Raw genomic sequence first — 21002 nt, forward strand, 5'->3', positions numbered from 1 at the left:
GCGATTATTTTGGCAAGTGTGTTTTTGTGAATATATAGAACAACCTGTAAAAAAAAAAAAGATCTGAATTGTAATAAACTGGAATAACCTTGTAAGAGAGACATGTTTAAATGAGCAGGAGGAAAGAGAGAAAAGAAAGGGACTGCATTGAAAGGGATGGAGAAGCAAAGAAATAGAACTGAGTAACAGAGGGTGAAAACATAAGAACAACAGAAAGGGAGTTTACACTTGAATCAAATAATCAAAATGGTGACAAAACAACACTTATCACACACACACACACACCCAGCTTCACTCACCATGATATAATGGCGCTGCATCTCTGACTTCTCGCTGGCCAACTTGTCACACTCAAGCTTCAAACTGGGGAGAGAGGGAGAAGAAGAGGAGCGCGGAGTCAGACCTTGTTAGTCAGCTTGACAGTCCTCCTCCTAAAGTGCTGACACCAGGTGACTTCTCTCCGCTCTTCATCATCATTACCTCCACTTTCACCAACAGCAGTGTCATCACTTTCATCATCACTTCAACCCTCATCACCACCTCCACATTCATCATCATCATCATCAGCAGCAGCAGCAGCAGCAGCGCCACTAGTGTTGTCATCATCTCGGCCGCCATTACCATCTTTATCATCACCATCGCCACCGCCCTCCATCATCATCATCATCATCATCATCGTCATCATTACTACTGCCATCATACCCCCCCTCACCTTTACTAGTCAGCAGCACTGTTTTCACCGAGCTTGGCAAGGTGTCATTTGACAGGAAGAGGTCAAACTCATTCTGAAATCCTGAGACGTGCCTAGCCAAGATGTCTGCTTTGTGAATCAGAGAGGAGGCAGTAAAGTAAAAAAAAAAAAAATCTAAATATAGTGTTGGTGCGTTTCCTGTGACCCAGTCCCTGCGACAGCCATTAGCTGTAATCATGTCAGAGCTGATGTTATGCGAGGCGACAGGACAAAGGATGACGCGTCAACAAGTCAGCCTGATGCCGGTCTCGCAAGGCATCATCTGATGTGAGGACTGGATAAGACTCAGATCAAATAAAGATATGCGCAGGCACACTGTGTTTAGGTTCAGATTTAGGGTAAGTCTGAAACCTGTTTGATGGTGTGTGTGTGCGTGTGTTTATGCTGGGATGTTCTTCTCAGCCGTCTGCAGGAATGACAGCCCGATTACAGCCAACGCTGGCTGAATCTACATCAGTGTTCGTCTTCACTGGCAGCCTGAACACCCTGTTAGAAGCAGCCAATAACGTGAGCTTATTCTTACACTCAGTGTTTTGCTTCTTCTATAATTACCTCAGCAGCTGCAGTGTTGGCTGAAGTTTTGGTTCAGTGTTCATCCCTGTCTGAGCTACAGTTTCGTTAATGATGCACATTATGGCACTGAAATACATACAATTGTGTGGTGTATAATGTGTCTTCTTTGATTTTTTAAAGGACCATTCCGGCATGAGTCCATGCCTGCACTTATGTTTTACATTGTTAGTGGATCATTTTGGTGTTTTGATGATACTGGATATTTCTGGTTTTTAATTAATCTTAATAGTTCTCGGGCACATAGTGAAATAATTAATCCATCTATTTTCCAGACTGGAAGCTCATACAGCGTACATTGGGGAAAAAGGCAGAGGGGCACCCTTGAGGCTGCCAGCTCATCACAGGGGGTAACACAGCAAAACAAAGCAACTTGGACCTGGAAGAATTTCTGTAGTATGAACATTAGAAGAACATGTAACTTGTATAAAAAGAACAACACAGAACCTAGTTGCTGCATTTGCAAGACTGCCAACCTGAACCCCAGTTTTAAAACCAGTGGTTGAAATATTTATTTGGGAGTACAGTCATGGAGAGATCAGTCATGTAATGACCCAGAATCCATGTTGTTTGTTTATGGGCAGAAATGTCCCCTCCTGTTTTATCTCAGCTCTCATGATGCTCCCAAATGCACCAAACACTCACAACGCTCATTGCACAGAGCTCTTTTCTAAGAATGTAAAAAGTTAATAATCTAACATCAGCATCCTGACGCGTTTTCAATTTTGCAAAATGAGTCCGTCAGCTATTAGAGATCGGTAAACTTCGCAGAAGTCCCAAGAGCAGAAACGGAATGAGGCCAAATGATGGTCATGTGTGCCATTATCCTAAGTTAAAATTATCTTTAATTGTGCTACATTAAAGTAAAAAAAAAAGGTTTTTTAACAATTTCATATAATGCTGTGATACTTCAGTTGAGCAGTAAAACACAAGATACTCAAGCAGCTGTGTTATTGTTGTTTTTAAAATGTAATTACTATAATGTTTCTGCAGTATGGTAACATTTATCTGGAGGGTTTTTCCCTGAAGGACCCATAACTGATACTTGACCCAGTTGGTCCAAGGTGAGGACGTGTCCAGCTGTATGTAAACATGGTCAGTACATGGTCAGTCAGCTTTACAGGTTCACACCTTGGCACGCAACAGATACCCAACCTGATCATCTGCTCAGGGAATGGGCTGCCCCTGTCTGATTGGTGGTGAGGGTAATTTTATTCTTCCTGTGTGTGAACAAGCAGCCTCCACTTATCCAAAACCCTCCCCTTCCCTCCTACATAAAACCCTCCCTGCTATCCCTGTGTTCATGCGTAGGCTGTATGGTGGGTTGTCATGACGACAGGCCTCCCTGCTGCCAGCCTACCTGGGATTGGCTTTGTGCCTCCTCTGATTGGTGCTCAGCAGCCCCTGGGCCTGTACCACTACTCTCAAACGACACTTTGATGGAGTTTTATTGCCGATTCTTCCGTCTCTAAATCGCTCCTGCTGTCATCTTTATTTTGATTTATGTATTCCCTGATCTATTTATGCATGTGAACGACGGGAGGGGAGAGGGGGTGGGGGAGGAGGAGGAGGAGGAGGTGTGGGAGGAGGAAGACAGCGACAGCTACAATGCTCGCTACTATACCCGGGGGAACGCCTGCGGTACATTTGCCTTTTAAAGGCTTCAGCACCAGACAAGCACAGCGCAGCAGCAGAGCGCTACAAAGCCCCGTCTGTGGTTCCCAAGGCCCCCCGCATCCCATCCCATTCCCCCTCCTGAGTCAGTAGGCACTGTATGCATGTTCTGTATGCTCAGACAAAAAAGGTATTCTTTCAACTGCGCCCTGTCTCTCTGAAGAGGGTTAAACGGTGCTGCTCACCGTTGTGGGAATTACAAAAACCAAAGGCGAGGAAAAAGACACACAGGGTGTTATTGCAGCTTCAGAATCCTCCACAAACAAGAGCGATCAGACCGGAGCCAGGATTTTGCGCACAATATGCCAGGCTTTCATCTGCCTTTGCTCGTCTCGGCAGAGGCAAGCCTCTGGAAGGTTCTCGAAGAACAGGTAGAGAGGAACAAACCAACCTCCTCAGGAAGGAAGGCGAGCTTCAAAGGCTCCACACTCACAAAGAGAGGATCTCTCAGCGAGATGCAGACCCCGTGGCGTCCCCCCTCTTTATAACTGCTATCAAACAGATCAGTTAAGGTCGGACCAGGCACTTTGGAAGTGCCTCAGACTTCTGGCACTGTAGCGGCATTTAAGCAGCAAAGCAAGATCGATAGCCGGGGGTAGTGTTGCACCGATACCGATACTGGTATCGGTAGGGGGGCCGATACCGCACTAAAATGCTGGCATCGGTATCGGCAAGTACTAACAAATGACGCACCGATGCCATTTACTGATAACTAATATGAACGCTGCGCCTTGTGTCTTCTCTCGCCCGACACTCACTGCTGTGTGATCACAGTGTTCAGTGCATGCCAAGCCAAGTAAGGATGTAAACAATTAAATTAATTGCAGTTAATCAATCCTTTTCTAGGTGTTTTTTGTGAAATGTAAACAAGCAAAGCCGACATAAAGTAGCGGGATCTCTATTTAAATGTGCAGCAGACCCTCATTGGACCCTCAACATTATTTAAAGGTTAAATAACGCGTTACTTCAATTTTTTTACCAGGTAGGCAATAAAAAAGTTCTACTGGATTATAGTATTAGAAGAAAAAAAGCTCTTATTTTTTATTTTTTCCAAACGGTGTGGTATCGGTACGTATCGGTATCGGCCGATACTGCACAGCCGGGAATCGGAATCGGTATCGGGAGCCAAAAAATTGTATCGGTGCAACACTAGCCGGGGGTCAACGAGATTGATTTAGGCATGAGTCAATAAAGGATGTTCCAGTGCAGGGTGGTGGTAGAGTTCAAGAATAGAGGAACAAAGACAGACATCCTTATTTTATCACAGTCCACTGCTGAGACGTCCCTCAAGTTCAAGCTACATTTTTTGGCAAAGCGTTATTTTACAGGTCTGTTATTCCTCATAATTTCAAACTCACTCCACAAAGTTTTTTTTATGAAGAACAAATGTTATTTGGTACAAGAATAGAAAGAAAGAGACTTAGTTGCATACATCTGAATAACTGCATTTAAACCAAAGTAAATATTTTGACACAGGTAATTGGTTATATAAATCATTAGTCTTCTTACAGGTATGATTGTGCTTGTCTGTGTATTTACATTTCAGCCTGTTTGTCTGAGCTGCTGCACACTGACCAAATTAACATTGTAGCTGCTGTTGCAAAAAGGTGTTCAATAAAGAAAAACACTGTATAGCCTGTGGATACGCTCCTTATTACAAAGAGCTATGTTTATCAGGCTGCTGCATGTAACTGCATCTACTTGGTGTTTGCCTGTGTTAATGTGTCTGTGGATGAAAGTGTTTCTGTTTGCACCTGTGGTATTGTGCTTGGAGGAACTGGAACTCATCCTTGATCCTGTCACACGAGTCAGAGGTTGTGAATTTCAGCTGCTGCGATGAAGCCTGCCAAGGAGAAGAAAAAAAAACACAAGAGAGGAAAAAGTCAGGACCAAGTGGAAAGATGAGGAGGGCTGAGAAACAGAGGTAGGGAGCGGAGCGAGAGAAATAATTAAAAACATGAACATAAAAATCAAGCAGTTTTCAATTTGACGCAGTCCAATGAGTAATGGCATTACTAAGGAATCGGTTGCCAAGTATGTTTCCACACACAAGGGGCCAAACGCATAAAACCCTCTGAATATTCAAGACTAAAACCATGCATTCACAAAGCAGAAACATGCATGCCCATTGTTTCTGCCAGATTTTTAAACCCCTGAATATACGCTGCTCTGTTATATATCTCAATCACTGTGAAATTATGTGCCTGCACACAAACCTCAACCACACACAGCCACAATTAGCCATAAATGGATATTGACACTCCCATATTTAACCTTCAATAGACATAACCCAGACTCTTGTCTGTCCTTGCTCTGGCACTGGCAGCGTCTTTACAGCGCCAACAAAATCTTAAGAGTTATTACCGTCGGCCATTATGAACAAAAGCTTACGTTGCGAGCAACAGCAGGCAATTGACTGATGACACGAGTGAGTCAAACTTCTAATCCAATGTGTGTTATTGCTTCAACATTTCTTATTGTTATTCCAACGTTCAGTTTGGGTGGCAATATGTAAACCTGCTTACTCAAACTGGAATAAATCACGCTTGTATAAATAAGGACGGTAACACAGATTATAAATATTTTTATAGTGAACTCGGTTGAGACTTTGTTGAGCTCTTTGATGTGCTAAAAGATTTAGCTCCAAATAAAATGTCTCTTAAATTCTCTCGTTTGACGTCATCCTTCTCTTTGCCACATTGCGACATTGCACAAGCAGAGCCTGCACGCTTGTTCTTAAGCATGTGTGAAGCAAGAGGAGGTGACACGAAGAGATTGTTTATCAAAGTTTAAGCAACTCTCCAGTAATTCTAAAGTGAGATACATAGTGATATGTATATCTATATGGGTTTGAGAAACATTGTGAGTAAAAAAAAACACACATCAGAATGTGGCTAATCCAGCAACGTAAAACAATCCTGACAAATCAAATGTACAAAAAAATGAAATCCTCTACATTTAATATATTGCCATAGAGCAGTGCTGCTTGCTGACTTGCAACATTTCCTGCAGGAACCCAATAGAAAGAGAGACATTATTTCTCTATATTGAAGATACAGGAAAAACTCAGTGGATGAATCTGCTGCCTCATGTTAAATTCTGCAGAATCACTAGGGGTGTGCATCTCTCCAATACAAGACGATCCGATACGTATCTCGATACATAGGGTAAGATACGACTCAGGAACGATACATTTTAAAATGGAACGATTAGATTCAGCAGGATTTCGATACGATTCAATTTGATATGGCACAGCTCAATTTGAGGGGGTATGATGCAATGATAAAGTACAATCATTTTACAATATGAATTAACATGTCAGTACTGTTAATGTGGCATTTCCTTCAAAAAGATTTATCAAAGACTAGAGAACAAGTGTAGGCTATTTGTAACTTTTGTCATGTTTATTAGTGTAACATGTGACAACAACATGTCAGAGCTCAAAGTCTAAAGAAACAACAAAGAGCAAACAAACAGCTGCTCCGGCTGCACTCTTTTTCTTTTTGCACAGAGGCTCATCATCTTCTGTTTTTTTTGCCATTATAAAACACACACACACAAACACACGGTGCTACAGCTGAGCAGCATTGGCAGATAGATCTTCCAGTGTTGAACTGTTTTTATACAAAGTGCAGCCAAACACCAGGCTGAAGAGAGAGGGACAGCAGAGGCTCCTCTGACAGCTTGGTCAGCTACAGGAGAGCTACCGGTGAACCGGCTGGAGAGCACAGCGCCGTCCTTTTTTCTTTAGGGCCGTTGTTACAGGTGATGCATCTATGTCCATGTCTAAATCTGCACGTGTGTTAATTAAAAAAGAAAAACAATAGTATTAATCGGTCAAAGTTATTGTTAGCAGTTAACGGTTAGTTTGCAAATGTGTTTGTCCTCGGAGGCCACCATCACTTTGCCGACGAGAAGGGTGAGCTCGAGTGAGCGCTGCAAAAGGTCACAGAGGGAGATGCAGCTTCCAGCAGCTGCATCAGCAACATTAAACCAATTTATAACTTTGTAATTGGGTCATCGGCCGGTTCAAGCTACATCGAAACCGACTCATTAGCCCGTGTACTGATGCACTCGTATCTTTTAAATCAAAACTGATTTTCCAATTCAAATCGGTTATTCGTTACACCCCTAAGTAACATCAACCCATATGGCCTCAGAAACTGACAGTTGGAAAGCTGGCCCACATCCCATAAGCAAAACAAGATAAATGTAATGTTAACATGCAGCACTTCACAGTTCCTGTATTTCCTCCATGTCTTTTTCCTGAGACTAAATCTCAGTTCTGCTCAGGAGGTAAAACTAAATGCAACTTCCAGATATGCTGTGCAGCTGCCCACAGTGCTGCTGGATGTGACTGGTCAAGCAGATGTTTTGTCACATCACAACAAGATCACAACTGGCAGATGTGGTGCGACAACACAGCCAAAAAAGTGTAGAAAAACGAAATGAAAAGACGAAAAAGCTACATAATTGAGGATTACCAGAAAGCTACAAAGTGGTTTACCATGGTAGGCATTGTTTTCAGGCACAACCAGCGTGTGCCTGCCCCAGCAGTGTCCTTGATTCAACTTAAATTGGAAAGAAAATCAACAACAATATCTGCAACTGGGGCTTACTGTTGTCCGTCTGCAAAACTTGCTCACTAAAAAGCACATGAAAGTGATAAGGTAGACGTCACTGTTGCTTTTTCTAATGTAAGTGCTACGGAAGCACAGGGAAGAACTACAGAGCAGAGTCCTGCATCGGGTCGGATCCCTGCGGGTATCCAACGGGTACCCCGCAAAAACGGTGTTCAACGGGTGGATCAACTGTCTTGTGAAAATTCACGGGTCGGGCACGGGCGGAACTCAAATGAACGCGGGTGGGTACGCGGGTGAATGTGTGTAGGCCTACAGAGAAAAACTCACGCGCAGCTGCACGAACCAGCGTAGCAAATCATTTTTTATCACACACGGCAAGTTCGGCAACAACAGAGCAGCATCTTGATGTAAATAAACAATCTTTGGCCGCTCGTGTGACCGCTCACAGCTTTCCCGTTGGAGTTTAGCCTGTCATGGCTTGACTGCTCAGCTTCTGGGTAAGCTACAAACACACCGATGGGATCAATGTAAAGGCTGAAGTGTCCTGCTTTCATTAAAAAAATAATTACGTCGCTATCATTCTCCGTTCCGGAAAGAGCCGCGAAAGAGTACGGCTTCCCCCCCCCCTCTCTTTTTTTTTCTTTTTTCTAAAGAGCACGGATACCCCCGTTATCGCCGGTGATGACGGGCAGCGGGTCTGTAGTCAGAAATAATCACGGGTGACGGGTCGGGACACGGGCTTAAAAACCTACGGGTGGGGCAGGCGCAGGTTTCCAAAATTGGACCCGTGCAGGACTCTGCTACAGAGTATCAAAGACTCAAGTTTCTTAATAGTTCATGTTATAGTAAGCCCTGAGTGGTACATTTTTCAACTTCCTGAAATGGAAAAGGGTTTCAGTGCGACCTGCTGAAGGGATGATGTACAGTGAGGCCTTAGCTATCCCTATATAGCCTCACACTGGCCCAGTCGGGGTCAGTGGTTTCATGGCGGACCCCGCCATACTCTAAATGCTCAATGAAAGGCATGTCAGATAAATCTCTGCACCAAATGCCACCCGTGTCTTGTCAGAAGACTTCCTCTGGGCCCTGTACAGACAGCTACATCATCGTTCTTCCACCTAGCCTGAATGTTGCTATTAGCCCTTATTGTAATTCTGTCCACACTACATTCCCCAGGCAGCGGTGGATGGCCTGGTTGTGTGTTAGAGCACAGCAAGCATCAAACCCAAATAGGGACCAAATCTCATTATTTCTCAGCAGGCTGCATAATGGGTCAGGTGGGGGGAGAGAAAAAAAAAAGAAAAATCGACATTTTCCCACTACGATTGAGCAGGCATAAAAAAAACCATCAGAAATCTGATTGCAGCACTTACGGGAAGCTAGCCCGCTGCTGTTAGGAATGACCTGTCGCTTTGTACCCTGCTCCCCTCGGCATGTCGCTGAGCTTCATTTTTAACTACAAATAGGCTGCTTCACATTCACAGAACCATGGCCAGAGAATATGCTAAGCAACAGGATGGCTTCAGGTTGTAGGAAGAGAACCTCTTGCTTCAAAGGCTGTATTTTTTTTTTTTTTTGCTCGGCTCTGATGCGCTTAGCAGTTGGGGATGGTTTCTTGCTTTAGCTTCTCAGGGTATAGTGAAGTGAAGTCATATACTCAAGGTGTTAAATATCAGTTTGGACAATGGGAAATTCAGAAACATTACGGTTAGGGGAGAGAGACTGACAGTTACAAGGTCATTAAAAAAAAGAAAGAACTGAGCCCACAGTGACCTCAGCCATTACACTTTCAAATGTCATGAGACGCTGCCGCAGCCACACACACACACAGGATCCCCCAATCCACCTAAACCTAGCTGCTCCTTGGAGACAGAGGCTGTGACTGTAAAGTAAAAATAACCTTTTCCATTATCTCTCCAGCCAGTATGGCATGGACCAAACTCAGCAAACAACAGCTCGGCTATATGGGCCTGTGCCACACAGAGCCTGTGTCAACACAAGGCACTTAGCTACAGGCAGCCACACTGCGGTAAATGCTCCCTGAACTGGCATGGTTTCTGAGTACTGTGTGTACTGTGTGTGTGTGTGTGTGTGTGTGGTTTTGGGGTGTTTTTTGAGTGTGACTGCATACAGGTTGCCCCTTGTGCCGGAGGGTAAAGTTGTTGCCATAGATCCAATTTCCTCCCTGTGTAAGTGCAGTATGCAAACGTTTAAAATACCAACGTTTCTCTTAGTCAACAGCCGCAGGTCGTGCATCCTGTTCCACAGGGAAAACAGAGGAAGGCAGAGAAGACAGACAGGGAAGACAAAGGCGAGGAGAAGGAGGGCAAGAAAAGGAGAGCATCCTAAAGCCAGAACATCAGTGCACCACACAAAGGCCAATGGGGGGTGGGGGCATATTCAGACTTCTATTTCTCTGTACAATTACCTTTCTGTGTAACATCCCCAACACTTGATGAGTCTAGTTCAGCCTGTTTGCAGTTCTGGAGGTGGCAGCCAAAAGTAAAATATTTCTCAATGATGAAAAAAAAGGACAAAATCATTGTGTTGAAGGCTTTTGCAAACTAACTCAAACTAAATGGTGCCTTAGAATTCTGATTCATCACTGATAAAAAACAGTCTTCACTCCTGAACGACAATATTTCTTAGTAAGTTATACTATAATGTCATCTTTACAGTCACCGTTTTCCTTGATATCCTCCTGTCTTTATATGCTGTTGAGAAGTTGAGAAATAGAAAGCATAACATTAAGCATTCAGCCAGTTTTACAACTGACTAAAAAGCTGAAAACAGTGACTGAGAGGTTGGAGTATTTTAACTGCAGTGATCCTTGCCCTGTGTCTACACGCCAACATATGTTACTGTTGTAAAGATGCTTTTTTTGGTTCTGACTTTGTCACAGGAACAGGAACACACGCACACTAATGGCTCAGTTTAACTGGTTAGGCAAACAAAGTGAACTGTGATTGACAAATACATACTATACTAGATCTATATTCTGCAAATGCACAGTAATGCGTTTGTAGTGTAAATTACATTTTGTTGAATCGTCAGCTTTATTGAGTGTAACTTGATCAGCCCTGTGGTAAGGTTTTCTGGAAATGAAGCGAAAGAACGAAAATTCAAAAAGTAGGTTTGCCTTTGAGAAGACATGACACTGTGGTTTCTCAAGCTTTATTTCTTTTCAGACATGTTGTCCTTTGTGTACCTGCTGCTCATCAGCCCTTTCTACGACTCCAAAAACTCTGACGGTGTTTCTGAATGTTGTTTTTCTGTGGTTGAGCTTTTCTGGTATCATTCAGTTTTGCAGATTAAGTTCATCAGGTGTCATTTGGGCTGTTTTTATACTCTACTACTACACTATATTTTGCCGTTTACACTCTCAGCTTTAGCGAGTTTGATGTGCTGAATCATTTCCACAGCTACACTCTCATCCAGGCACATTTGACACAAAGGGTACGAGATGCAGGGATGTTTTAAACACGGTAATAATGGATGTTTGAAAGGCTTCACCAAATAGACTTCTTCTACACACCAGAGCTTTATAGTTAAATTAGTGCATCTACAGATCCATGCTTATATGTGGCCATACTTGGCTTATGCCTGGCATTAATTTGCAAAACTTGGCTGCAGGTGATATTATGGTACACACACACTAGCATAGAAACCTGCTGACAGGATGGGAAGGGCACAGGGGAAATGTAAGTCATAGTTTTGTTATTGAAAACACATCAAATACAGAACTCTACACCCTGCAGACAGGACAGGATCCACACAAGTCCAGTGTGGCAATCTTAGAACAGCAATACTAACTATTTTCCTTTGCTAATGTTGTTATTGAGTATTATGGTCAACCAGCAGTTCTCAGTGAAGGTCGGCCCGAATTCTGGATGCAACAGTGAAGTGCGGGAGTTTGAAGGACGATTCTCACACTGCTGCCCTCATACTCTTCACCACCACCACACAGCCAGACTATGTGGGCCTCTCCCAGCTCTGTGCAATATACACAGCTAACAATGTTTATTATCTCTCTCTCCGTCAGTGACCAAAACAAGGTGCTCTATGGGGGCCTGAGAGCCCACAACAGATGGATGCCCATAATGTTAATGAAATACTGCCGTAATATTGTGACACATGCCATCTGCTGTGACAAAAAAAAGGTGCCTACACGCTGTGTGAGTGAAAATGTGTTTGTGCGAGGGAGAGGCTTGGCTAATGTGTGTGTACGTGCTTTTGTTTGTGTTACAGAGAAATAGCCTAGACGGTGTGAATGTGACAGAAAGATAGGCATGTCTGTCTATGTGTGTGTGTGTGTGTGTGTGTGTATGTGTGTCAGCGCCAAAGAGGGACGGTGAATAGGTGTGTGTGTATCTGTGTGTAGGGTGTGATAAGCTATGATGCCTGGCTGCCAGAGGAACAAATATTCCCTGCCATGAATCATAGACAAGGATACAACAGCCCACACACACACACTCTTCCTCACATGCTAAATATGCATAGCACACACACACGTGTATATATGCATGCATGTGCGCACACACGCACAGCACCTAAATGTAGGACAATCTCTAATTTGATTCTGCCCTGCTCCTTTGAGACGTAATTAAAGCATTAAAAAGCTTTGTGTGCTGGTGAGCCAATTGAGACAGTCTTCGGCGAATAAATGGGATTCATCGTTTCAGGAAATTGCTGCCCCACCCCCATCCCCCACCCACCGACCAACCAAAAGCCCACTCATCGTCACCCCCCACACACATATACAGACAGACACACACACACACACACACACACACACACACACACACACACACCCTTCCCCTTTCCTGGCCTCATCATCTGGTCCAATCCATGTGAAATCTACTGTGAACCATAATGTCTATTTTAAATAAGAATCAGGCTAAGGCTGTTTCTGCTCCATAGATCAGCCGACAAAGGCGGTGGGAAGGTATGGAGATTACAAGACGTAGGGTGGGGGGCTCAGCTTCACACACACACACACACACATTACACTACAGTGATTAGACACACCGACAACACATGAATACAGTACATAGATACAGTGGAGCATTAAGACACACAAATACAATACACACAGATACATAGGAACACAATAACAGCAGGATACACTGGAAAACATCCTCCTCAGTATAAATCCTGCCCGAGGCCAGTGGCAGTGTGGGGATTGTATTTCCTGGAGCACTGCCTGACTGTTTACATCTCGGTCGGAGTGTGCTTGCATGTGATGCACTGCTGTGTGTGTGTGTGTGTTGGGGGAAGGGATGAAGCTTTGGCATTGTAATCACTCACTAATGACTGGATCTTATCTCACTCCCACTTTTAAATGAATGTAGAAGATCTACACTGACTAACAGTTGACCTATTTTTCAAAAGCCAGCCAGCCCTTTTTTTTTTGCACCATAGCAACAGTCCCGAAGATGCTATTTGAGCCACCCGCCTCCTCTGTCCATCACACACTCCCATCGCCCAATTTGACTGTGGGAGACAGATGCAGACACATTACTATTCAGGAATAACACATTTTCTCAATTAGTGAAAAGATGTGAAAAGTATTTCCGTTGAAAGCAAAAAATATTCATTAGCCTTTTTCAGTTTTGGTTTTCAGTTTCAGCTTGGTGACGAGATTAGAAACTAGCGGTAAATTAATGCTGGGTGTAAGCGCTGTTACCGTATGTGTGTGTGGCTTGGATAAATGCCTTTGTGAAAAGTGCGGCGAGCAGGTAGAGACAGTGGTGCACAGATATGTAATAAAGCTTCACACAAACTTTCCAGACGTTGATGATGTTTTCCATTTCCATTAAAAGCTAAATTTCTACTTGGAAAATTCACACTATCAAAAAGGGACAACTGTGTATCTGTTGGTTAAAAAAAAAAAAAAAAAAAAAAAAAGATGGGCGAATGTGTTTAACATGTAAGCAAACCTCTCAGAAAAAAAAACCTGTCATGACACAATTCACCAAGACGTTGAGGGTTTAAGCCTTTTGCTAATACACAAGCACCAAACAAGATCACATCCTCCATCTAAGAATAGCTCCCACAAAACAATTCCATCTAAATATCCCGGATTAGTGTTTGGACTAAAGCGTATGTGCCCAGTGATCTGAGAGAGGGACAGGGCTAACTGGCCTGCATCCAAGCTCACCCTGGCCAACTCTGTCTGGGCCAAGCGAGCCTTGCTATGTTAGCTGCTCAGCGTGTGTGTGTGTGTGTGTGTGTGTGTGTGTGTGTGTGTGTGTGTGTGTGTGTGTGTGTGAGAGACGAGAGGCTGAGGAATAGGATTGTGTCTTCAGCCGCTCTGGACAGGGGCTTTAGAGCATGGGGAGAGCCTAATCCTGTTTGGGCCAGGAATTTGATTTTGATTATTATCTCTCACAAACCAAGCCAAGGCTTACCCCCATTTCTGCAGTGTTATCCCCACAACACACAAACAAACACGCGCACACACACACACACACAGACACACATACACACACACACACCTCCCCCTCACAGCCCAACAGATTTGACCTCGTTAAGACGCTTTAAAGGGGATTATTCTACTTTTATCACGTCGAGTGAAGTGCCCTTGCAAACATAGGCTTGGCATGGCTGGCCCTCCCTCCCCGCTCTGCAGAACTATCTTGACCCCCCTGTGTAAGGCCAGCCAAGCGCGCAGTCCAAACACACACAAACATGACACTTAAGGCACACTGCCCTGCAAACACAAATGCATGGAAGTATAGTAGACTCCACCTACAAACACACACACATGTACACAAACACAGCACGACATGGAGGCAGACGTCCCAACACACACACACACACACACACACACACACACACACACACACACACACACACACACGAGTGCAGAGATTGCAAAGCCAAGGGAAATGGGCAATTTGTCAAGAGTGGGGAAAGTGGTGAGGCCGACATGGCTGTGGGTTTGGAGACCATGGCTGAGATTAAAGCCAGTCTCGTAGAAGGGGGGGGGGGCTTTAAGATTACACCCAGTACGGTGGTGCAGATGATTGATGCCTGCTTGTAAAAAACCAAGGTTATTACTTACAACACCTGCTGGCAAAGAAGAGAAGACAGGGAGGGAGGAGAGGAAGATTGGTCCCCGAGTTCGCAACAAATAAGTGGACAATGAAAGCAGAAAGCCAGAGCGCTGGCATGTGGCTGACGCCGGGGAACTTCTGTTTAATTTGCTGAACTAAGGTGACGGCACTAAAGTTCTTGTGTGTGTGCACTGTGCATATTCAAAGTTTGAAAAGTTAGGGCTATTCTGTCCCTTGGTTCCGATCCAAGTCATTTAATTTTGATTATCTGCTAATGAGTCCCCATGTAATCTTTACATTATGCTACCGTGTAATGAAGTTTTTACATCAATAGGACTGATGCCACGCCCACGTCTTTCTTAAATCGGAATAGATGTGAATGGCTTCTTCTCATTTCTTTTACTTCCTAAAGAAAAGGATGTCCAGTTTGCACAGCGAGTCGCCAGGAAGTAAACAAGATTTGAATGCCTCTCTTATATTCTACACACAACTAGCGTTGTATTCTGTATCAAGTATGGTTTCCCATTCTTCTCAATAAACCTGCTTAAATTGGGCCTTTGTCTGCAATGGAGAAGGGTACAATTGGCATTCACACCCAGGTTAAATTATTCTGCAGGAGACGTGTGTATTTATCGGCTCTGGCTCTGATTGGCATTGATGTAAACACGACACCTGGATGAACCTGCTAATTTTCACTCCTTTTCTGCTGCTGCGTCTTTCTGGGCGCAGACACTGTAAACACACCTGTCACCTACCCAGCAGCACAGTGCCATTAAACCAGAAACACTTCATCTACAGCTGCACACGGCAATGAAAGACTGAGTGCATCTTCAAAATAAGTTTTACAAACTCTAAAACACCAATCAAAGTGACTCACACAGAGACTTTTATAGCAAAGATGGGACAAGAGAGTTCCCTTTTCCCAGTTCGCTCTGCAGCTTGAGCTCTCTCTCCCTCCTCAGTTGCCTGTGCGTGTGCTCTGTTAACGCATATGATGTCACCCCTTCGTTTTGTGTGTCCTCAGCCATACATAAAGGTAAACTAGCTGGACTTGCAGTGGAAAGGGGGCCAAACTGCGTTTTATACCCATATTTCCACCTAAATTAGTAGGTTAGCATTAGCATTTTACCCACATTTAAAAAAAAAACCATACCCATGGTTTAAGGTGGAAATGGTGTTTGACAGCAGACTTTTCACCTCACCTTGGACTGTGGCTGTTCACAACAACTCTAAAGACTTCTGACAATACAAAACAGAGTCAACTAACAAAAATAACGCCATGCTACGTCATCTAGCGCCACAGCGCTGTCCTTTAACACGCTCAGACTCCTGGCATAAGGGCTTGGGACACCAACAGTGTAATTCAGCCAAATACCTCCTGTTCTTCTTTGTGATATAGTAACATGCTCACATCTATGCAGCCATGAGCGTAAAAAAAAAAAAGAAGAATGTTCTATTTCTGGTCTGCTCTTCCAAAAAGGTTGAAGGAAATTCATTAGCCTGCGGTGACACCCGTTCAAATATCAAGCGCTTTAAATGCGGATGGGATTGACGGTTCTCTGGGCTAGCGGGGCGCCAACCTCACAGTGGGGTGGTGACAATACCTGCCAACATGTATTCTGAACGCAACGCGATAGAGAGCAGGTCTGTCTCTCAGTGGATGAACTCCCCCCTCCCTCCTGGACAAACAGGCTGAGCTTAGGGAGGTTTTCATGGCCTTCCTGTGAATCCTCATAGCGTCTGAATGGGATCGTGGTGGGGATGAAGTGACATATTGTTCCAGTCGAGGCCTTACCGCTCTTAGGCACACAAACAGAGCAGCTAATTCTCTTCTCTGGACCGGTGCAGCGCCTTGCGTTTTGGCAGGTCTGAGGGCCCTGACCGGGCAGGGCCAATCAAGCAGCCCCCTGCCGAGCTGCTTTGTTCCAGCCCACTGCACCGTTCTGCTCTGGGGGAGGACTGAACCCCCCCCCCTCACACACACACTCCCTGAACCACCACCACCACCCTCCCTCCTTCCTACCTCCCACACACTGCTGAATACTGATGCAGCCACTCCAGTCCACACACACACCCCCTTCGTTTACTCCCACACACACACACACACACAACCCAATGAGCTGACGTCTGCCTGTGTTAACTTGCATGTAAACACACACAAGCACAGACTCATTACTATTCTACTTTTTTCTCTTTGAGCGCAACATCCTTCAGTCATACACACACACAAATCTGCACATACACCAAAAGAGAATAATGTATACAGACAACAAAAGGCTGTCCCACACAAACAAAGCTGTCAATTGCTTATGAATTTATAAAATGACAGCCTATACAACGCGCCACCCCCACATCGATATTCGCGCCTTGCACATAAATGCTGCAGAAACACAACACATATACATATTCACATCTGTAGCTCTTGCAGACTCAAGCGGGAGCTCGAGTCTGAGCAAAGCCAAAAAACCTGGTGCAACTCAGCTGACATCTGTTTTTATTTATTTTCACGTTCTTTCTGGTGGATTTCCTGTGATACTTTATGGAAGGCTAAGCTTCCCTGGAAGACAAAGAGGTGCACATATAATTCAGTCTGTTAATCTCATTTTCATCTATCTCGATGGGGAAGACCCACTTGCTATGACATCACAATAATATTTTTTGTATCGTTTTAATTTTTGTGAAAACCTTTCAGCTTGATTATTATATTTTATCTGATGACTGTGGAAAAACCACAGAATGACCTGTCCTGTATCCTCAGTGTGTATGGTGTGCACTTCTGCCACCCCTTGTCTATGTTTTCCTATAATCTGTTAATCACAATCACTTCATACACTTCACTTCAAACAGTTAATGTTGGTTGCTCTCTGGTTATTCCTTTCCAACACAATAAATAACAACAAGGTGAAAGTTCTCTGACTGATTGGCCCAGCAGGGGACTGCATCATTCACAGAGTGGTGACATATTTTCTGTCACCGTGATTCAGTATTTCCATCAAGCCAGAGGCTGCTCTGGTGTACACTGTGAACTCCATAGGGATGGATGCAGAAAGTGTGTAAGTCTGCGTATGTATCAATCCTGCTTTGGCTAGATTTTCTATTACACCTACGGCTGTACAATGTGCTGCTTTTTGCAATTAATCAAAGACAAAAATATTTGAAGAAAGCTGATCTACCGCTGTCATTTAATGCAGAAATTATATAATCCAAATCAGACAATAGTAACATGCTGAGACACTACATGCACAACATTTGCTATATATTAGCTTGTTGCATTATCTTTGTCAGTAATGGTTTAAAGGCACCCTAATGGAGGAATAGTGAAACAAAGTGTTTATCTTAATGAGGCAACACCTAATACTCAAAGTGTACTGAATGGAAACACACAGTCATTCACATTTTCAAAAGATTTGGTTAAACTTTGCACCATTTTTTAATGACCTGCAACTAGTCTCCTGTAATAAGCCAAACACAGGTTGACGGTGGATATACTTCAGGCACCCTGCGGGTTAGGGATTAAGACACTGACAATAAGAGGCCACATCACAGTTTGGCTGGGGACCTCTCTTGCGCATCGCTCTCTCCCATTTCCTGTTTTCTCTCTCCTGCCACTATCTAATAAAAGACACATAATGACCTCCCGAAGAATACAAGACAAAGCACATTTACTGGGCTGCACGGAGCTCCGTATAAAGGCCGTAGAAGTGAGAGTATTGGGATGTGTATTCATATGTATCTTCTAGAGAAGTCAGTGCATGTGTGTGTTCAACAAGAGGAGGGCTGCACCAGTCTACACCCCTCCTTTTCAACCCACCCCAAAGCATTTTGACAGTCATCCACTGTGGCCCTCCACAAAAATCAACATCACCTGTGACCCATGGCCTCAACTCCACCACTCAAAAGCAGGGCCTCCTGCAGGGTGGGAGTGTTTTGGAAGAGGGAGGGAGGGGGTGGTGGGGGGTCGCTGTTTGTCATGCTAATCAGCTGGCCTAACCTTAACGACCCAGACATCTGCTGGCCTGCGTGTGTCAAGCCCCACATTCAATTTGTTCCCCAGATACAAAAAGCAGATAAGACCCTTGAGGCTGCTAAGAATGTGTGTGTGTGTGTGTGTGTGTGTGTGTGTGTGTGTGTGTGTGTGTGTGTGTGTGTGTGTGTGTGTGTGTGTGTGTGTGTGTGTGTGTGTGTGTGTGTGTGTGTGTGTGTGTGTGTGTGTGTCCTTGTTGTTGATGTATGGGTGAAAAGGAAAAAAATCCTTTCTTTCTATACATGTACTAGAGCAATAATTACCAGCAGAGAGGAGAGCCAAGGTGTATGTTTGTGCATTGTGTGCCGTTCTTGTGCTTTTTTTCCAGTGTCTGTGTGTGTGCATGCACTAATGTCCAGTACCCCCCACCAACAAACGCGCACAGCTAGGGTTGTTGCTCTCTCACACACACACACACACACACGAACGCGTGTGTATATGTGTGTGCGTTTGCAGCAGAGCCACAGAGCAGGGGTGGAGGGGGGGGAGTTTGTTTAATGGGCGAGACAGGGGACCATGGGGATTAAGCTCCCCCCAGCTGGAGGCTTTAGAGGAAAGGCTGGGGGCTGTTCTGTTAATTCAAGTGGGCTTAATAATGCCTGTGCACCCTCTGCCCCTGACCCTCCCACCACTACATCAGATCTGGGAGGAAACGCATGATAAAGAGAGACAAGCAGCAGGAGGAGGAGGAGGAGGAGGAGGAGGACGAAGAGGAGGAGGAGGGAGTGTGTCTGAGTGTGTGTGTGTGTGTGTGTGTGTGTGTGTGTGTGTGTGTACAACCTGTGGCCATCTCTGCAGTCGAGCATGGGCTCAGGGGACTTGAGAGATTTCGGCTCTATATTACTCGTGCTACTCTCTGGCTTTGGCACCAGGCCTTTCTGTTGCTCCACTTTCACGCCACAGCCAGCTTTGTTGGAGCTGCATTAGGATTAATCAACACCCAAACAATATGGCAAATGCTATCAACTGGGTCAGGCACTGCGCCACTATCAAATGAGGCCTTTTCCTCTTAAACCAATGAACTGTGCCCATAACCTGCAACAGTGGATTAATATGAACCCAGTGGAAAAAAAAGACTCACAAAACCCTGTTAAATCTTAACGCTTGGCCTTTTTTTTGTATCTAAATGGGACAACTATCTGGAATAAATCGTTCCTCGTCATCTTTGTTTTCCAGATATATTATTGACAATATGGAAAATAAATCTCAGTAAATCCACATTAAAGTAGGTACTTACACTTCTTAAATCTGTTTTTAACATGTCTGTTGTTGTTGATATGGACCGCTTGTTGTGTCTGCAATAAAGATTAATAATAATAATAATAATAATAATAATAATAAGCATGACTGTGACCTTTGAACACTCGATATGCACTCATATAGCCAGGCCATCCCTGAAAAGACTGCAGCGTTTAAATGGGGTAAAGATGGATCCAGTTTTACAAAGAAAAATCTTTCACAAATCTGAATAAAACAACTAAAAGCTTATTATCCTCCATCATAAGGCTCTTTCATGCTTCTCATTAACAACATGAAATTCCCCAATAAAGGCATAAGAATTTTTTTAATTCACACAGTAAACAAGTGAACTGTATTTTTTCACAGTGCAGCCACACATTCCCACAATACAACTTCCAGTAAAGGTCCTCTGCTGCTACTGTAAATTAGATGCATCATATCCACCATTAAACCTCCCTTAAGGGTAAATATACTATAAATACTCACCAAAATCATAGTTCACCTACCATTCAGTCTCCTTGCTGAAATTACCGCTTTTGCCTGCGTTGTTGAGGCGACTGGCCTTGTGTGTGTATTCCAATTTTGAGTCCCTTCTAAAAATATATATTCAAATAATTAAATTAACATCACAACTAGTCAACTAATGGCTTCAACTGATGACTAACACGTCGACGAGGAAAATCTGGGGTGGGGGGCAGCCCTGACATCCATGACGGAAATGCAACACTTTTGTTCATTTCATATGCCAGTCTGGAACTCTGACGCTAATGTTACTACAGCGCGAACAAAGGAAAATAAAACGAAAGCAGATTCAGCGGTGACTGAGTCAGTTTGAGAGATCCATCATCTGTCATTATGAGACAGCGCTGCGACTTTCTCATCCTCCAGCTCCTTATCTTTGACACTCATATCTATATGGGTGTCACACATTCTCCCCGTCCTCGGGACCCTGTGACAGCGGCAGCAGCAGGAAAGGAGAGGCAGGATTTGAGGCGGAGGGGGAGGGGAGGGGGGCACATATGTATGTGTGATATATTTATGTTCAAAGCTATGGAAGACGGTGGGGAGTGGGGAGTACATGTGTGTAATTGTGGGAGGGGTTT

General features: G+C 44.1%; 1 protein-coding gene across 4 annotated transcripts in view; it reads right to left on the bottom strand.

The window, feature by feature from the left end:
- The window catches only part of tle5 (TLE family member 5, transcriptional modulator), a 47047-nt gene that overhangs the window by 22043 nt on the left and 4002 nt on the right, over window positions 1-21002 (bottom strand). For all 4 annotated transcript variants that reach the window (XM_083970394.1, XM_083970392.1, XM_083970391.1 and 1 more), the window contains exons 2-3: window positions 4750-4838; window positions 300-363 (exon numbers count right to left, since the gene is read on the bottom strand). In XM_083970394.1, the coding sequence (XP_083826520.1) occupies window positions 300-363; window positions 4750-4838 (153 nt within the window). The remainder of the gene's footprint in view (window positions 1-299; window positions 364-4749; window positions 4839-21002) is intronic.

The sequence above is a fragment of the Trachurus trachurus genome, assembly GCF_905171665.1.
Source record: "Trachurus trachurus genome assembly, chromosome: 4".
NCBI lineage: Eukaryota > Metazoa > Chordata > Actinopteri > Carangiformes > Carangidae > Trachurus > Trachurus trachurus.